Raw genomic sequence first — 13,352 nt, forward strand, 5'->3', positions numbered from 1 at the left:
GGGAGGGAAGGAAGGAAGGAAGGAAGGTCAGCCAAACCCATAGCTGCAGGTGATTGCTTTTGTAGAATATATTCTTCTCTGAGGGCAAAGTCCTTTTGTCTCAGAGCTCCAGTAGGCTGGGAGCTCTGGCCAAGCAGAGCAGAGAGCAGGCCCTAGTCTTGGTCCCCAGCTCACTGGATGGGCTGGTGTGCTGGCCCCATTTCCTGCCTTGGCCTGGACAGAGTCCTTAGTAGTCACCCATTGGGCCTCAGGGATATTTCTTGGGGGTGTCCTTCAGGTTGCCCAGGCTGGTCTCCCACCATTATTTGGCTGCTCTGGGAGCTCATGGTGGGTGGAGTCATTCCCAGACCTGGATCCTTTTTGTGGCTTCTGATTCATGTGAGGCTTGATCTTGATCATCTGATTCTGTGACAGGCAGAAGTGGCAAGATGGGAAGTGGGTTGGGACAAATTCTGAACCAAGCTGAGCTATCTGTTCTGAAACCCAGCCTGTAATCTCAGAGCCTGAAGGATTTCAACTCCCAAGAAGTCCCACCTGTGTTTACTCCCCTGCTCTGCCCAGAGACATCTTTCTTCTCCGGACAGGTAGTCCAGGCATTTGGCTGGGAGTGTTTGTGGAGAATCGGGGGAGGCTAGCTTCTGATTTCCTCTCTGTCCATTCAGGCCTGCATCCTGAGATAGCTGTCTTCTGGGAACTTTAGAGCAGGAAGTGGGCCAGGATGGTGCCAGTGAGGGAACAATCAGCATTTCCATTTTCAGACCCTGGGAGAAGCAAATCTGGAATGACACCTGTTGGAGTCAGGAACAGACCCAGCGATTGATGGCTATTAGAGGAAAGGGAGAGAGGACAGGCAGGCCCAGGTCGAATGGGCAGCTCTGGGCCCAAGACCACTAACCAACACCAGGAACCCTGCCCTGTCCCCAGCACACTGCACCCGCCCGGACCACCAGCACGGCAGGTGGATCCCGAGGAACCAAGCAGGACTCAGCCCTGCTACAAAGCCCTGTGTTTCCCTCCGGTGTGTGGATTGTTGTTGGGGCTAAGTATCTCCAGTCCTGCTCCTGACCAGCAACCCTTGCCCCTATAGACCAAGTGGCTGCAGATCCTGTCGAGTAGGCAGAAGGGTCACTGGGAGGGACGGTGAGGTCAATCAGAGATTAGACAGCAAGGCTACACAGCAAGGACAGCCAGAGGTGGGGGAAGGTAGTTGGAGCTGGGACAAAGAGAGCGGAGGGATGGAATAAGGGTCTGCCGATGAGATTGGACAGGGTGGTTGGCCAGAGGCTGGATGGTGAGACTCCAAAGGCCAATAAGAAGAAGGCAGAGAAGGGAGACTCACTGGGACCCATCCAGGCCTGCAGTGACCCCCGAACTTTGGAAGCTGGGGTCTGCATGAAACCACTTAAACCCTAGGACCCTGCTTACTTCTGGCAAACCTCAGTGTTAACAGTGATAGTCCCTTCCAGCAGATGGGTTGAATGTGGTTCTCTAGGGGACAGCCTCAACTCCCACACTCAGCCCCCCTCCCTGCCTGTGGTCTCTCTCCACAATCCTCACTCTGCCTGCGTGCTGGAGAGAAAGGGAGGGTGGGCCTCCTCCTGGCCAGTGGGCTGGCGGGAGATGGGGGTATGTATATCCCTGACCTCCCTGCCCCAGGTCAGGTATCAGGGAAGGCTATGACCCGGGAAGCACCCTTTCCATCTGTACTGAAGTGTCCTTTTCCCTCCCTCCCTCCCTCCTCCTTCTCCTCCTCCTCCTCCCCTGCGTCCTGTTCCTCCCGGGGTGGCTCCATGAACACTCACAGACATGCCTGGCTTCTTGGCTCCGTGGGCGTACTGTGTGGCCCCAGCCTCTAGAAGGGAGACCCGTGGAGGGAGCAGCAGTGGATGCTCATCCGAGATGGGCATCGTCTTTGGGCTGAGAAGCTGACCAGGCCTGTTGCCCTTGGATTTCGGGGAATCTACAGAGCATCCTCCAGACCTCCTATTGGTTTCGAATCAGTTCCTTAAGTGGTTTTGTTCTAGATTTCTCCTCAGGCTAAGCCATCATGTGTGTGTTTGAGGGCTCCTTGTGTCACTGTCTCCTGTTCATGGGAGTCTGAGTAGCACCCTACTTCATAGGGTACAAGATTTGTACTGTTGGTCATGGACGGCTCCCGGTGACCCTTAGGGGTATTGGAAAAGCAGCATTTCTGGCCTCTGGAAGTCTGAACAAAAGTGAAGTCTGACCTTGTCATGCGGCCTCTGTGGAGGATGGAGTCCAAGCCCTGGAGTGTCCCAGAAGCTTATGATCTCACACACTGGGCTCTGGGCTACCATGAGCCCCAGCCACAGCTTGAGGGCTCTTGGGCCAGCAACGCCGGGCGAGGCAGGCTGAGGATGCCTGTGGCCTCCATTCTTAAAAAGTCCTTCCTGTGCGCTGCAAGGTCTTTTGTTTACCATCATTTTTCTTCCCTTTTCTTTCTATGTTTAACTGTCAACACCCTGAGAATTACCAGCGTTCCCTCATAGATAAAAGGTGGTGACCTCAGAGCCAGCCATTTCTATTTCTGCAAGGGGCAGAACCAGAGGAGCCTCAGAATGAGCCAGTCCCACTCTTTGGTGCCACCCACCCTGACCTGACACAGGGCTTTCCTCAGGAGCCCCAGAGGCCTCCGGCTCCCTCTGGAAAGGTGGTGGGTTCAATAAGAATCCAAGTGATGGGTGCTCTCGGTGGGTCAGTGTGAACAACGTCCAACAGCCTTCCCCGGGCCAGCCAGGGCCTCGTTTTGCTTGGGTCTGAAAGAGATTTTTGTTTTCTGGTGAGAACAGCCCCAGTCTGGCGCCGGAGCCAGCAGCAGGAATACAAACCCTTTCATGTGACAGGCCCAGAGTGGAAAGATACAGCAGCAGGTCCTCCCCTGCACTCCTCAGGGAGGCGGGCATTTGCATATTCCCCATTCATCCTGGCCTTGAAAAGGAGGCCCGAGGTCTCAATGCTCCCGGCCCAGCCGAGGGCCGGGCTGCTTGAGCCTGGCATTAACCCTGTGGACGCCAAGGGCCCCTGCTAGCCGAGAACAGGACTGGCCGAGAACAGGACTGGGCGGCCGGGGGTGGGGCAGTGAGAGACAACTGCTTCGGGAGGTGGCAGGGTCCCCCCGACAGGCATAGCCTTCAGCTGAACTGAGTGAAACTCGGATTTGTTACTTTTTGTGGCATTTGGAAGAGGAACATTGTCAAAGTATGGGGGAGCCAGGAAATTAAGCTATTTATCGAATTTTCCAGAAAATTTACCTCTAACCAAAGGCAAAACTCTCTCTTCCCTGCTCACTGTCTCTTCTGTGACAAAACCAGTGGCCCTCGGAATGGTTGGGAGGGAGTCTTGGTGGCTCGTGGCTGTAGCAGCGGCCCCTTCAGCAGGGAGCTAGGGGCACAGCTTGCCTGGGGACTTGTGCATCTTAAAACCCCCGGGTACTCGGAGCTGGTGGGTTCTGTTAGCTCGTGGCTGTGACCCAGAAGACATGAGGCATGTATGCAGTACCACGACACTCTTCTCTCCTCTGCAGCTACCTGCTGGCCTCCCAGCCTCGGCTTCCTGCCCCTTTCCTCAATGCAACCAGACTCTGTCCTGGGAGCCTCAACATCTTACAGGCTCTTCCTGCGACTTACCAACCCACTTCTGTCCCTCAGTTCACTTCTCAGAACACTCCTGCCTGTCTGCTGCTGATTCCCTCCTTGCTCCCTGTCCCTGACTGAGGATGTGTCCCGGGTTCTGTCTCTTGTGCATTTTTTCCTGAGCAGGGTGTCAGCAAGCGAATCCCCCTCTTGCTCCCCCCATGTCTGTGACCACAACCATGTCTTAGCAGGTCCCTCCTGGAGAAGGTCACGTCCTGTGCCGTGGCCACTGCAGTGAGCTCTGAGACCCAGGGAGCGGCCTCTGGTCCCTTGAGCTTGAGCCTGTTAGGTTCGCAGTATGTCCTCAGTTTGGGCTGGTGACAGAAACGGATCACGGCTCCTGAGGCCAGGACACTGGCCGTCCTAACATGGACTGAAGGAGGGGAAAGGATCATGTTGCAGCCGCAGGATTTGGCTTCCGGCACAGTGGGGCCTGGCCAGGGGGTGTCTCTCTGTTCTTGTGGTGCTCGCGGCCCTCAGCAGCATCCCCGAATTCTGCCTGCTGTCCCCGGCGGGGGGGGCGGGGGGGGTGGCTTGGTGTGAAAGGAAGGACAATGAGGCTGAGGCTCATCCACGCCATCAGCCCTGGCTATTGCATTCTGCAAATATTTCCAGAGGGACTGCCGCCAGGGTTAGCCTCTGATGCCCCTCTTGGCGCTGAAATTCTAGTTGGGCCTGATTCGTGGTGAGGACAGCACTTATCTCTGAGCTTGTGAAAGACACTGTGTTTCTCTTTACTCCTCCGTCCTCAAGGTTATTTGTATTTTTTAAGTTCCTGAAAGTGTCGTTTGAGCCTGGCTTCTCAGTGTTACCGTCAGGAATGTGGGCCCATGTTTCCTGACCGGGGCTTTGGGTGAGTGGGCTTCTTTCGAGGTGCTGGCGTGGTGGGAGGAGGGCCCAGGCAGAGGGGGGCAGTGAAGGCCGCTTCCTGGACTGAATGGCTCACGGGAGGCATGAGCAAGGTTGAGTCGGGGCCGGTTGGTACAGCTGGCCCCGTGCCGTGGGCAGCACGGCCTGCCGGGGGTGGGCTTTCCCACACCGAAGAGGCTTAACTAAACCTTCACAGCTCTCTGCAGGCTTCTTGGGGAAGCTCGGCAGGTGAGTCGCTGTGTAACCCGGCAACCTGCGTCCCAGCCTCTCAGGGGATGTGCGGCCGGTCTCACCTGGCAGTTCCCCAGTCGGGGAGGCCCTGGGCCCCATCCCTGCACCAATCATCTGTGGCACTGTGACTAATTAAAACCCAAGAGGAAGATGGAAAGAAAGCCTCTCGCGCGCTGCGCACGGTAGAGCCGAGCGTGAGTATCTGTGAGCACGGGGTGGATAGTGGGCCAAGGGTGGGCTGCTGTGTTGCGTGTCTGCCTGTCGGGGTCACACAGGTGTGGTGGTGCACACATCTGTGCTTTTCTTAGCCTAGCGCCTGGGCCACACCCTTCCTGGGACAGAACTGCTGCCGAGCCTCCGTGTCCCCCGCACCCTGTGTGGTTTTTCATCAGCCAGGACCTGGGTTGTGGCCACTGAATTTCCTGCTCCCAAAGCTGCCCCGAGAAGCACTAAAGGAAGATTTTGTCTTATTTTAAAACATCTCTGAAGATGTCTAGATAAAAGTAAGGGTCCTGCCAAGAAGGAAGAGGTAGGAGCTTTGTGAGCAGGAGGTGGGTCGTCAGGCATTTGTGTATTTTACAGCTTCCTCGGGGTGGATTGGAGGAGGCTATGGCCTGGGGGCCCAGATAGGCCCCTGCCAAATTCCCAGAGAGGGCAGCTGAGGCAGGAAGCTCCCCTCCTGGCCTGCCCTGGGGTGGCGGGCTGAGCAGTGGAGGCTGCCTCAGCCCTCAGTTGCGTGGCCTGTGGGCTCCAGACTCACTAGGCTGGTTGTGCGCACAACCCCTTAAGAGGGAGCTCAGAGCCCTGGACTGTGGCGTGGGACAGCCCTGCTGCTGAGGAGGTAGGCCGCATTTGGGTAGACAGTGGCCCCACTTTGGCAGACTTGGAAGCACCAGGTGTGGGTAGGGCCCAGAGGGTGGCCAGCAAACTACTATGGCCTGGATTTGTGTTTTACTCTTCAGCAGCAGCGACCATCTTCCTACTGTGCGCGCAGCCACATGCTGGTTACTGACGTAGGAGTAAGAAATGGCCATACCTGAGCCCCACCCCCACCCCTTATCCTAGAGAGACAGACCTTGCAGGAGTGAGGCCCTGGGAGTCCCTGGGACCTCTGGTCCCAGTCTGTGTGCCAGAGGTGCTGAGAGAGTTCAGAGCTCAGCTTTGGTTCCACCGGGCCAGGGTGTGGGTTCTGGCTTGGGGATGACAGTATCTCTAAGGGCAGGCATTAAGGAAGGGCTGATGTGCTGGCCTGGGGTCTTGCAGAGTAGACAAGCCAGTATTTTCTACCTGCTGACCCGGATCCTTATTCTGGAGCGTCCAGAGCATCTCTAATCAGATGTTTTATCTGGGACTGTGCCCAGTTTCCTTCCTTGCCCCAAGTAGGCAGGTTGTGACCTTTTGGGGTGGAGGGGAATAGAGGCAGCCCCTGAGACCCTGAGAGGGGCTGGAGGTGGAGTCTCCTGGGCCACCAGATGCCTCGCTTAGCCAGAGATCTGGCATCCCCACCCCCACGCCCCCTGACTACCTACCACTTCAGCCACTCACGCGGCCGGCAGGTCCCCAGCCCCTGGCTGAGGCTCTGGTCCCTAATCAGTGGCACAGATGGAGCTGTAAAGAGGCTTTGTCCTTAAGTGACCCATTTGGCAAACTCCGTCCAGAACTGAAGACAGAGTGGGGGCGGGGGGGAGAAGCCGCGGGTAGAGCTCTGGCAACCCGGCAGAGCGGGGGTTAAGGCGGGTTGCTCGGCTCCAAGCTGATCTGAGCCAGGGCTACCCAGTGTGCAGATGGAGGCGGGGGCTGGCAGCTCCTCATAGAGCGGCTCTGTGCTCAGGTCCCTGCCAGACCTGCCCCCACGGCCGCCAGGGAGCCACTGCCACCGCTTTAACGCCGCCGCCAGCGCCTGGCTTCCCAGAGCGGGCGGCCGTTGCCATCCGTTGTCCCCAGGAGGGCAGACTCGGGGCAGGGCCTTCGCCACTTTTGTGCTTTGCTCAAGATGTGGTAAGCTCTCTCCCTGAGCCCCACACACCCCTTATAAAGGGAGGCTGGTACTAGTGGGACCAGTTCAGCCGCCTCCCCAGTGCCAGGAGCCCTCTGGAAAGGTAGGGTGTGAGTGCATGTCCTTTTGCAAGTTACCTCTGTGCCCTTCTGGCTGGCCAAGAGATGGACTAACTGCTTTCGCTAACCACTGTCTACCGAGTGTTTCACTTCCTCTGTGATCGGCACCACATTCTCTGTCCATGACCTTCTTTGAGAAGAGGCCCACAGGGGTCAGGTGACTTGTCCAAGGTCGTAACTGCTATCAAGAGTGTGAGTCAAGGTTTGGACCAGGTCAGTGCAGCACCAGAACCCGCCTTGGGACCCTTTCCCTGGCCCGTTTGCAGGAGATCCCGGTCCCTGGGAGAGGTTGTGATTTTCTTTTTGAAGCTTTTAACTGGGAGTTGAGGATGTTCTTTAATGATCTGGCGGCTTGCCCTGTGCTTGCCTACCATTTCTGAACTCCTCAGAGGTTTTCAGGGACTCAGAACCCCACTGCAAGAGCCCCCACCCCACTCCAGGCTGATACAGAGGGAACCTGGGTGATTCTAAAGGAAGGGAAGAATCTGAGGGTCAGGGGGTCCTTCAGCACCAGCATGATGAGTTGGACTTTTGTCCTAAGGTAGTAGGGAGCCAGATAGGGTTTTTGAGTAGTAGCATGACATGGTCATGTCTGTGTATCAGGAAAATAACCTTGGTATCAGTGTAAGCACCAGTCAGAGCAGGGACGCCTGTGAGGAGGCTGCTGTGTGAGCCTGGACTGCGCTTGGTGGTGGCTGGACCAGGCCAGGAGCTGTGGGGGTGAAGAGGGGCAGCCACCTGTGAGGGGTATTTAGGAGGTGGCCCTGACAGAGCCATCTAGCTAGGTTGCAAAGGTCTAGAGTGCTGGCGTTGGGAGGCTGGTCAGCAGAGGATCCTTAGAGCCAAGCCATGGGACTCAGGGCCATCTCCACAGGGACTGTGCCCTGGGCTCTGCCTCTGCCACTCGGCTGCCGTGGCACCAGCATGCTCCCCACCAGGGTCTCTTTCCTCCCATTCTCTCCTTTCCTGCGCTTGGACAGCTCTGCTTTTCACCACCTACCTTCCAGGGGCCCCGATCAGTGGAGGCCCTAGTACGGTGGGGGGAGTCCCAGGCCCCTAGCCTGTGCCACCAGCTGGTATCCTGAACTCTTCCGTGGCAGAGGAGAAAAAGGCATAGGATATGCTGGAGGAGAGGAGACTGGTTTGCGCTGAGGGTGGGGTCTTCCCTCCTGGTGAATATTTACAAACACAGCAGCTCACTTGGCAACAGGGCCCCACTGATTCCCTTGGGTACTGCCCACCCCCCCCATCCCTGTCCCATGCTGCTGCCACCAGGAGAGCCTCCTGGGGCATGAGAGGAGGCAGCTATTCCTGGCACCCCAGGGACCTCCGAGTCCTACCCTGGTCCAACGGAGAGGGAGTGAAGGTCAGAGTAGGCCGAGGCCCTGTGAAGGAGTGACTCCCAGGCCTAGGCTCGACCCTGCCCCCATGCCAAGGGTTTGGTGGCATCGGTTGACTCTCAGCCCTGTGTCCTCACAAGACCTGACTCTGCAGCTCTGCCCTGCAGTGGCTCCCAGGTCTGAAGGGACTCTCGGGGTAGATGCACGCGGTGGCTCTGATGGTGCGTGAGAAGGTTGGCGAGCCTGGAAGCATGACATGGTGCACCACCGATTGCCCCGGGTGCTGCCCACCAGGCAGGGGTGCGGGCCCGACCTGAGGAGGAGTGGGGAGCCAAACCCTTTCTCCACCACCTTCTGTTGCCCCAGGCAAGTGGGCTTCCTAGAGAGAAGGACCCAGCCAGGAGAAGTTGGTGAGAGGGAGGGCACCCACCCCTAGTGTGTGCGCGGTGGGGAACCAGCCACGGGCCTGACTAGCTGCTGCCACTTCACGGGCTCTGGTGGCCTCGTGCTGCCTCCCGCCCCTGCAGTCTGGGCCTGGGCTCTTCTGAGCAGGGCTGGAGCCGGTTATCTGTGGGCTCAGCAGCCCCGGACATAGAGGTGTGGGTATGGACGGTCCAGTGCCGGCAGGGGTGGGTGGCGGTACCACACGAGGTAGGGGTTGGGGAGGCTGTAGTTTGGGGCCTGGATCCTGGCTCCCCCTCTTGCTCCCTGTGTACCAGTAGACGGCAGCTACCTTCTTCGGCGGCATCTGTGCGCTCCCACCTTGGGCAAGGGCTTCCCAGACACCAGCAAGTCAGGAAGTTTAGGCAAGTTCTGTTCTTCCCTCTCCTGGGGACTGTGCTACTTTGGTGACTGGTGAGAGCACGTGTACCTAAGAGGCCACCTCTCAGACTTGTGGCAGTGACCTTTGTACAACATTTTCTGAGTGGAATATTCAGCTGGCTAAGTGCTCCCCGCTCTCTCTCAGCTCCAGCCTTGTATGTTGGCTTCCCTCTGCTCAGGACACCCTTTCCTCTTCGTCCTTCTGTCTCAGCACCAGTACGACTCCCTGCCAGAAGCCGGTCCTGACTCCCCATACCTGAGTCGGGCACCTTCTCTGGCTCCCCATGCCTGATCACGACCCAGACCGCGCCGCACGGCCCTGCCCCCTCCTTCATGTGTTTCCTCCGCGGAACTGAGGGTAGACCCACATCTGGCTTGTCCCAGGGCCCGGCCCCAAGCCAGAGGGGAGCGGGGACCGTGTGAGGGTTTGCTCCGTGATTGGGGGTTGGGTGGGTGGATGGATGACTTGGCCATTCTGGGCTGTGCTCTGTGAAAACCCCAGCATTGCAGCAAGGGCTGCAGATGCCCACGTTCTGCTGCAGCTTCGCATCCAGGAGCAACTGCCAAGGGCTAGTGTACTGTTGGTAGGGAGCTACCTTTCCAGGGTTCTCTCTGACATTTTTGGGACCACATAGCTGAGCTCTTGGGCTTGTCCAAGGCTTCTCAGCCCATTGACCCAGTTCAGCCCATTAGAGGAAACGTCCGGGAGCTCGGAGCCCACCCCAAGAGCTGAGGAGCGTATCTGGATTTTCTATATGTAGACTAAGTCACTTATCTGATAGGCATGGCTGTGACTCAGTCTCCCCATCTGCAGCTTAGGGAAGTAAATGTCCCAAGGAAGCTGGCTGATCCCCTGCCCAGAGTCTTCCCCAGAGTGGTTTTCCTTGGTGAATTCACTGGGGTCCATAGCTGGGCCTCTTCTCAGCTGGTGCAATACCTTCATGTGATCGATATGCCCGGAGTGATTTGTTCCTGTGGGGTAGCCTGCAAACTGATCTAGCTCAAGGAGCCTGCCAGGAAAACTGGGTTTCCAGCTCAGGAACTCAGTGAGAATGACCAGGCTGGCTTGGGGCCTTACTTTCTCTGCACCCCAGGCAGCACCCAGACTCTGTGGGTGGTTCACAAGTGTTCCCAGGACTCAGAAGGCCTGTTGTGCCATGCACAGAGCATCAGCTCCCGAGGCCTAGCCACCTCTGCCTGGTGCTTGGACCTGCCTGGACTGAGCATTCTAAAGATGGGCAAGGGGAGGTCCACAGAGGTGGGTTACGTGCAACCTCGTATGGCTTATAAGTGAAGGAGAAGGGATTTGAAGCAAGATTTGCCTGCTTTCTCGGCGATGACCTGGCACATCACTGACCTCATCTCTGGTGTGGTGATGTTACAGTTTAGTACAAATATTGTCAGGATTTCAACAGATCTCTCCTCTCTCAGGGGTCAGGCAATTGCTGCTTGGCTCATATCCTGTGGTGGTAGAGTGGCTGCTGTTGGGTTTCTCGTTGTTTCCCAAGAAGCGAAACCACAGCCATGCTTCCAGAGGTAGACAGCCAGTGAGGAGAGCGGCTGTGGATGGTGAAGTGGTGCCTGGAGGCTGCCCAGCCCTCGTTCTGCTGGCAGACCCGTAGGTGTTGTGTGGCGTTTCTAGCCTCGGATCTTCCTGGGCAGTGACTCCGAGGAGGCCCTAGCAGGGATAAAAGCGTCCCATGCCTGGTCCATCCTTGCTCCCTCTCTCAGTCCTGGGCGAAGTGCAGACCCCTGAGCCCCGCTGGCCATGTCTGCCCTGCCAACACGGTTCACTTAGCCTTCAGGAGGACGTGGTAGCTCCTGGGACCTGTTCTCTTTGAACCAAAGTTAGTCCCTAGTGCTTCCCACAGAAACGCTTCTGCTGCCCACCCCAAGGCATCCTCTCTGTCCCCTGGTGGGCTTACTGTGTCCCCTTGGGCTGGGGTGGGCAAGCCTGGCACCCTGCCCGCCATATGCGGTATCACGAGAAATGCACTTTGCTGAGCCCTTTCTCTCTGGGCCTTGGTTCCTTTCCCTTCCCACCAGTTTAACACGTGCTCCCTAGGCCACTTCTGTTTGCTCTGGACATTAGTGGATGGGATGTCCAGTTAAGGGGCCCAGTTAATGGTGGGGCCACCTGTACCTCTTGGTGCTTGGTCAGGGACAGTGCGCACAGTGGTCAGTGGTCTGGGGCCAGGGAGCAGGGCCTTGACCCCGCCCCGGCTGCTCTTGGTAACGCTACTCTTCCTCAGAAAGTTGGCCCCAGCATCACCTCTGGCCCTGGCAAGACTTTGGCTCCAACTTTCCTTCAAGGAGGGCCTGTGGTGGATCAGGATGTAGACCTGTGGACTCGATCCAGGGACTCCAGGAACCCTGCTGTGTCATTCACTGGACCCTTGCCAGATAGATCGATGACCTTATGTCATGAGGGCCAGAGGTGTCTGTCAGGATGGGTCTGTGGGCTCTGCTCCCCTTGCCTTCTGTCTCCCTCAGGCTCAGGGCCTGGGGCTGGGAGCTTTGGAATGGGGTGGGAGGAGCCTGCATCACCCCACTCATTCTGGCCACTGTGCTCTTCTTACTCCAGGAGCAAAGAGAAGCACAATGGCATGACCACACGGGAGAGGTGGTGCACGCAGACCTTGGGGCTCAGGACGCTTTACTCCGGAGCTGTAAGGCCATGCACTGGCCTCTGGAAGAGACGGAAGCCTCTGTCAGTCATGGCCCCGGGCCAGCGCGTATGGTTCTCAGGAGAACTGGGCTGGACGTCTGACTGTCAGGGGTGACTCCTCAGGGTTCCGGCCTGTCACTAGAAAGGCCTTTCTAGGAAGCCAGCTTCTGGGATGTGCTGTGTTGCACCAGGCAACTGTGTACCCCAGCTAGCCCAGGGCCCGCCCTACAGTGTATTTGGCCAGGGCCTGGCCAAGGTCACTGTGTGGCTTGTGATCCAAGACAGTTGGAAGGACAGACCTGAGACTCCTCCCTGGCCTGCCATCAGCTGTCTCTCACCCACCTCTTGTTTCCTGCAGAGTTCATTCTCTCGCTTCTGGAGAAGATGCAGACCCAGGAGATCCTGAGGTTGCTGCGGCTGCCTGAGCTGGGTGACTTGGGCCAGTTTTTCCGCAGCCTCTCGGCCACCACCCTCGTGAGTGTGGGTGCACTGGCCGCCATCCTCGCCTACTGGTTCACTCACCGGCCAAAGGCCTTACAACCACCATGCAACCTCCTGATGCAGTCGGAGGAAGTGGAGGTGAGCAGAGTGTCGTAGCTGGCGGCAAGGAGTGGGCAGAGGCGTCCTGAAGGCAGAAGGCAAACTTGCAGCTGATTTGACCCAAAATGGTGCAGAGAATCTCGTTTTCCCCTGGCAGTGAGCCAGTACGCCTCCCCGGGGCCTTGAACAGGGTCTCCTACACGATGCTTCTCTGCCTCTCCCAGGAACGGATCCATGGCCTTGCACCGGATCTCTAGTTTGTCTGCTTCTTGGGTGGGAAGCCTTGGCTTGCCAGTGCTTCAGTAGAAAGCCTGAGGTTCTCAAGGGGCCACCAGGTAACTTTCCTCTTGGTCGCCCTGTGCCCAGCGCTGGTCTGGAGCTGGAACTCAGAGCTGAGTCCACCTCGTGGCCCTGTCTTCCCAGAGCACATGGACTCACGGGAGGGCCACCAAGGGGAGCAGGGGCAGTGGCCCAGCCCGGACAAGGGTATTCCAGGCTCAATCTAAAAGGACTAGTGAGATTTCTTTCTTTCTTAAGCTTGTGAAATTTATTTTGCCTTTTAAAAAATTGTCTTTTTCTTAAACTTTATTCATTTTGAATAGATAACATATTCACACTTCTAAAGAGAAAAAGGTCGCAGACTGAAAAGCTTCTACCTTCTTCCCCTTGCCTGCGAGTTCTCCCTAGAGAACTGTGCATGAGCGAATGGATAGTTATCCTCCCCTTTTTTTTTCTTTTAAGACTTTATTTATTTATTTTAGAAAGAGAGAGTGAGAGGAGGGGGAGGGGCAGACAGAGAGGGAGAGAGAATCTTGAGCAGACTGTGCTGAGCATGAAGCCTGGGGGCAGGGGGGCTTTACCTCACAACCACGAGATTACAGCCTGAGCCCAAATCAAGAGGCAGATGCTTAACCCCCTGAGCCACCCAGGCGCCCCTGAGCCACCCAGGCGTCCCTGCCCCTCTTTTTAAATGCTATCCTGCTGCGTACACAGTTCAGTGTCTTGCTTTTTTGCTCTTGAGGGTGCATTCGGCAATCGTGAGCATGGCAGAATTTTGTGTGGTAGGAGAAGATGCAGGTCTAGATAGGACAGGGATCTTCAGGGCACTTTTCC

General features: G+C 57.1%; 1 protein-coding gene across 10 annotated transcripts in view; it reads left to right on the forward strand.

Moving 5' to 3' along the window:
* ACSL6 (acyl-CoA synthetase long chain family member 6) overlaps positions 1-13,352 on the forward strand; it is a 61,240-nt gene that overhangs the window by 5,119 nt on the left and 42,769 nt on the right. For 5 of the 10 annotated variants that reach the window (XM_032425427.1, XM_032425428.1, XM_032425429.1 and 2 more), the window contains exon 2: positions 12,058-12,278. The exons of 1 other annotated variant lie outside the window; for it this stretch is intronic. In XM_032425427.1, the coding sequence (XP_032281318.1) occupies positions 12,058-12,278 (221 nt within the window). 4 more of the 10 variants (XM_032425434.1, XM_032425431.1, XM_032425432.1 and 1 more) reach the window with 4 other exon arrangements.

This window comes from Phoca vitulina, unplaced genomic scaffold, assembly GCF_004348235.1.
Source record: "Phoca vitulina isolate PV1807 unplaced genomic scaffold, GSC_HSeal_1.0 scaffold32, whole genome shotgun sequence".
In the NCBI taxonomy this organism is placed as follows: domain Eukaryota; kingdom Metazoa; phylum Chordata; class Mammalia; order Carnivora; family Phocidae; genus Phoca; species Phoca vitulina.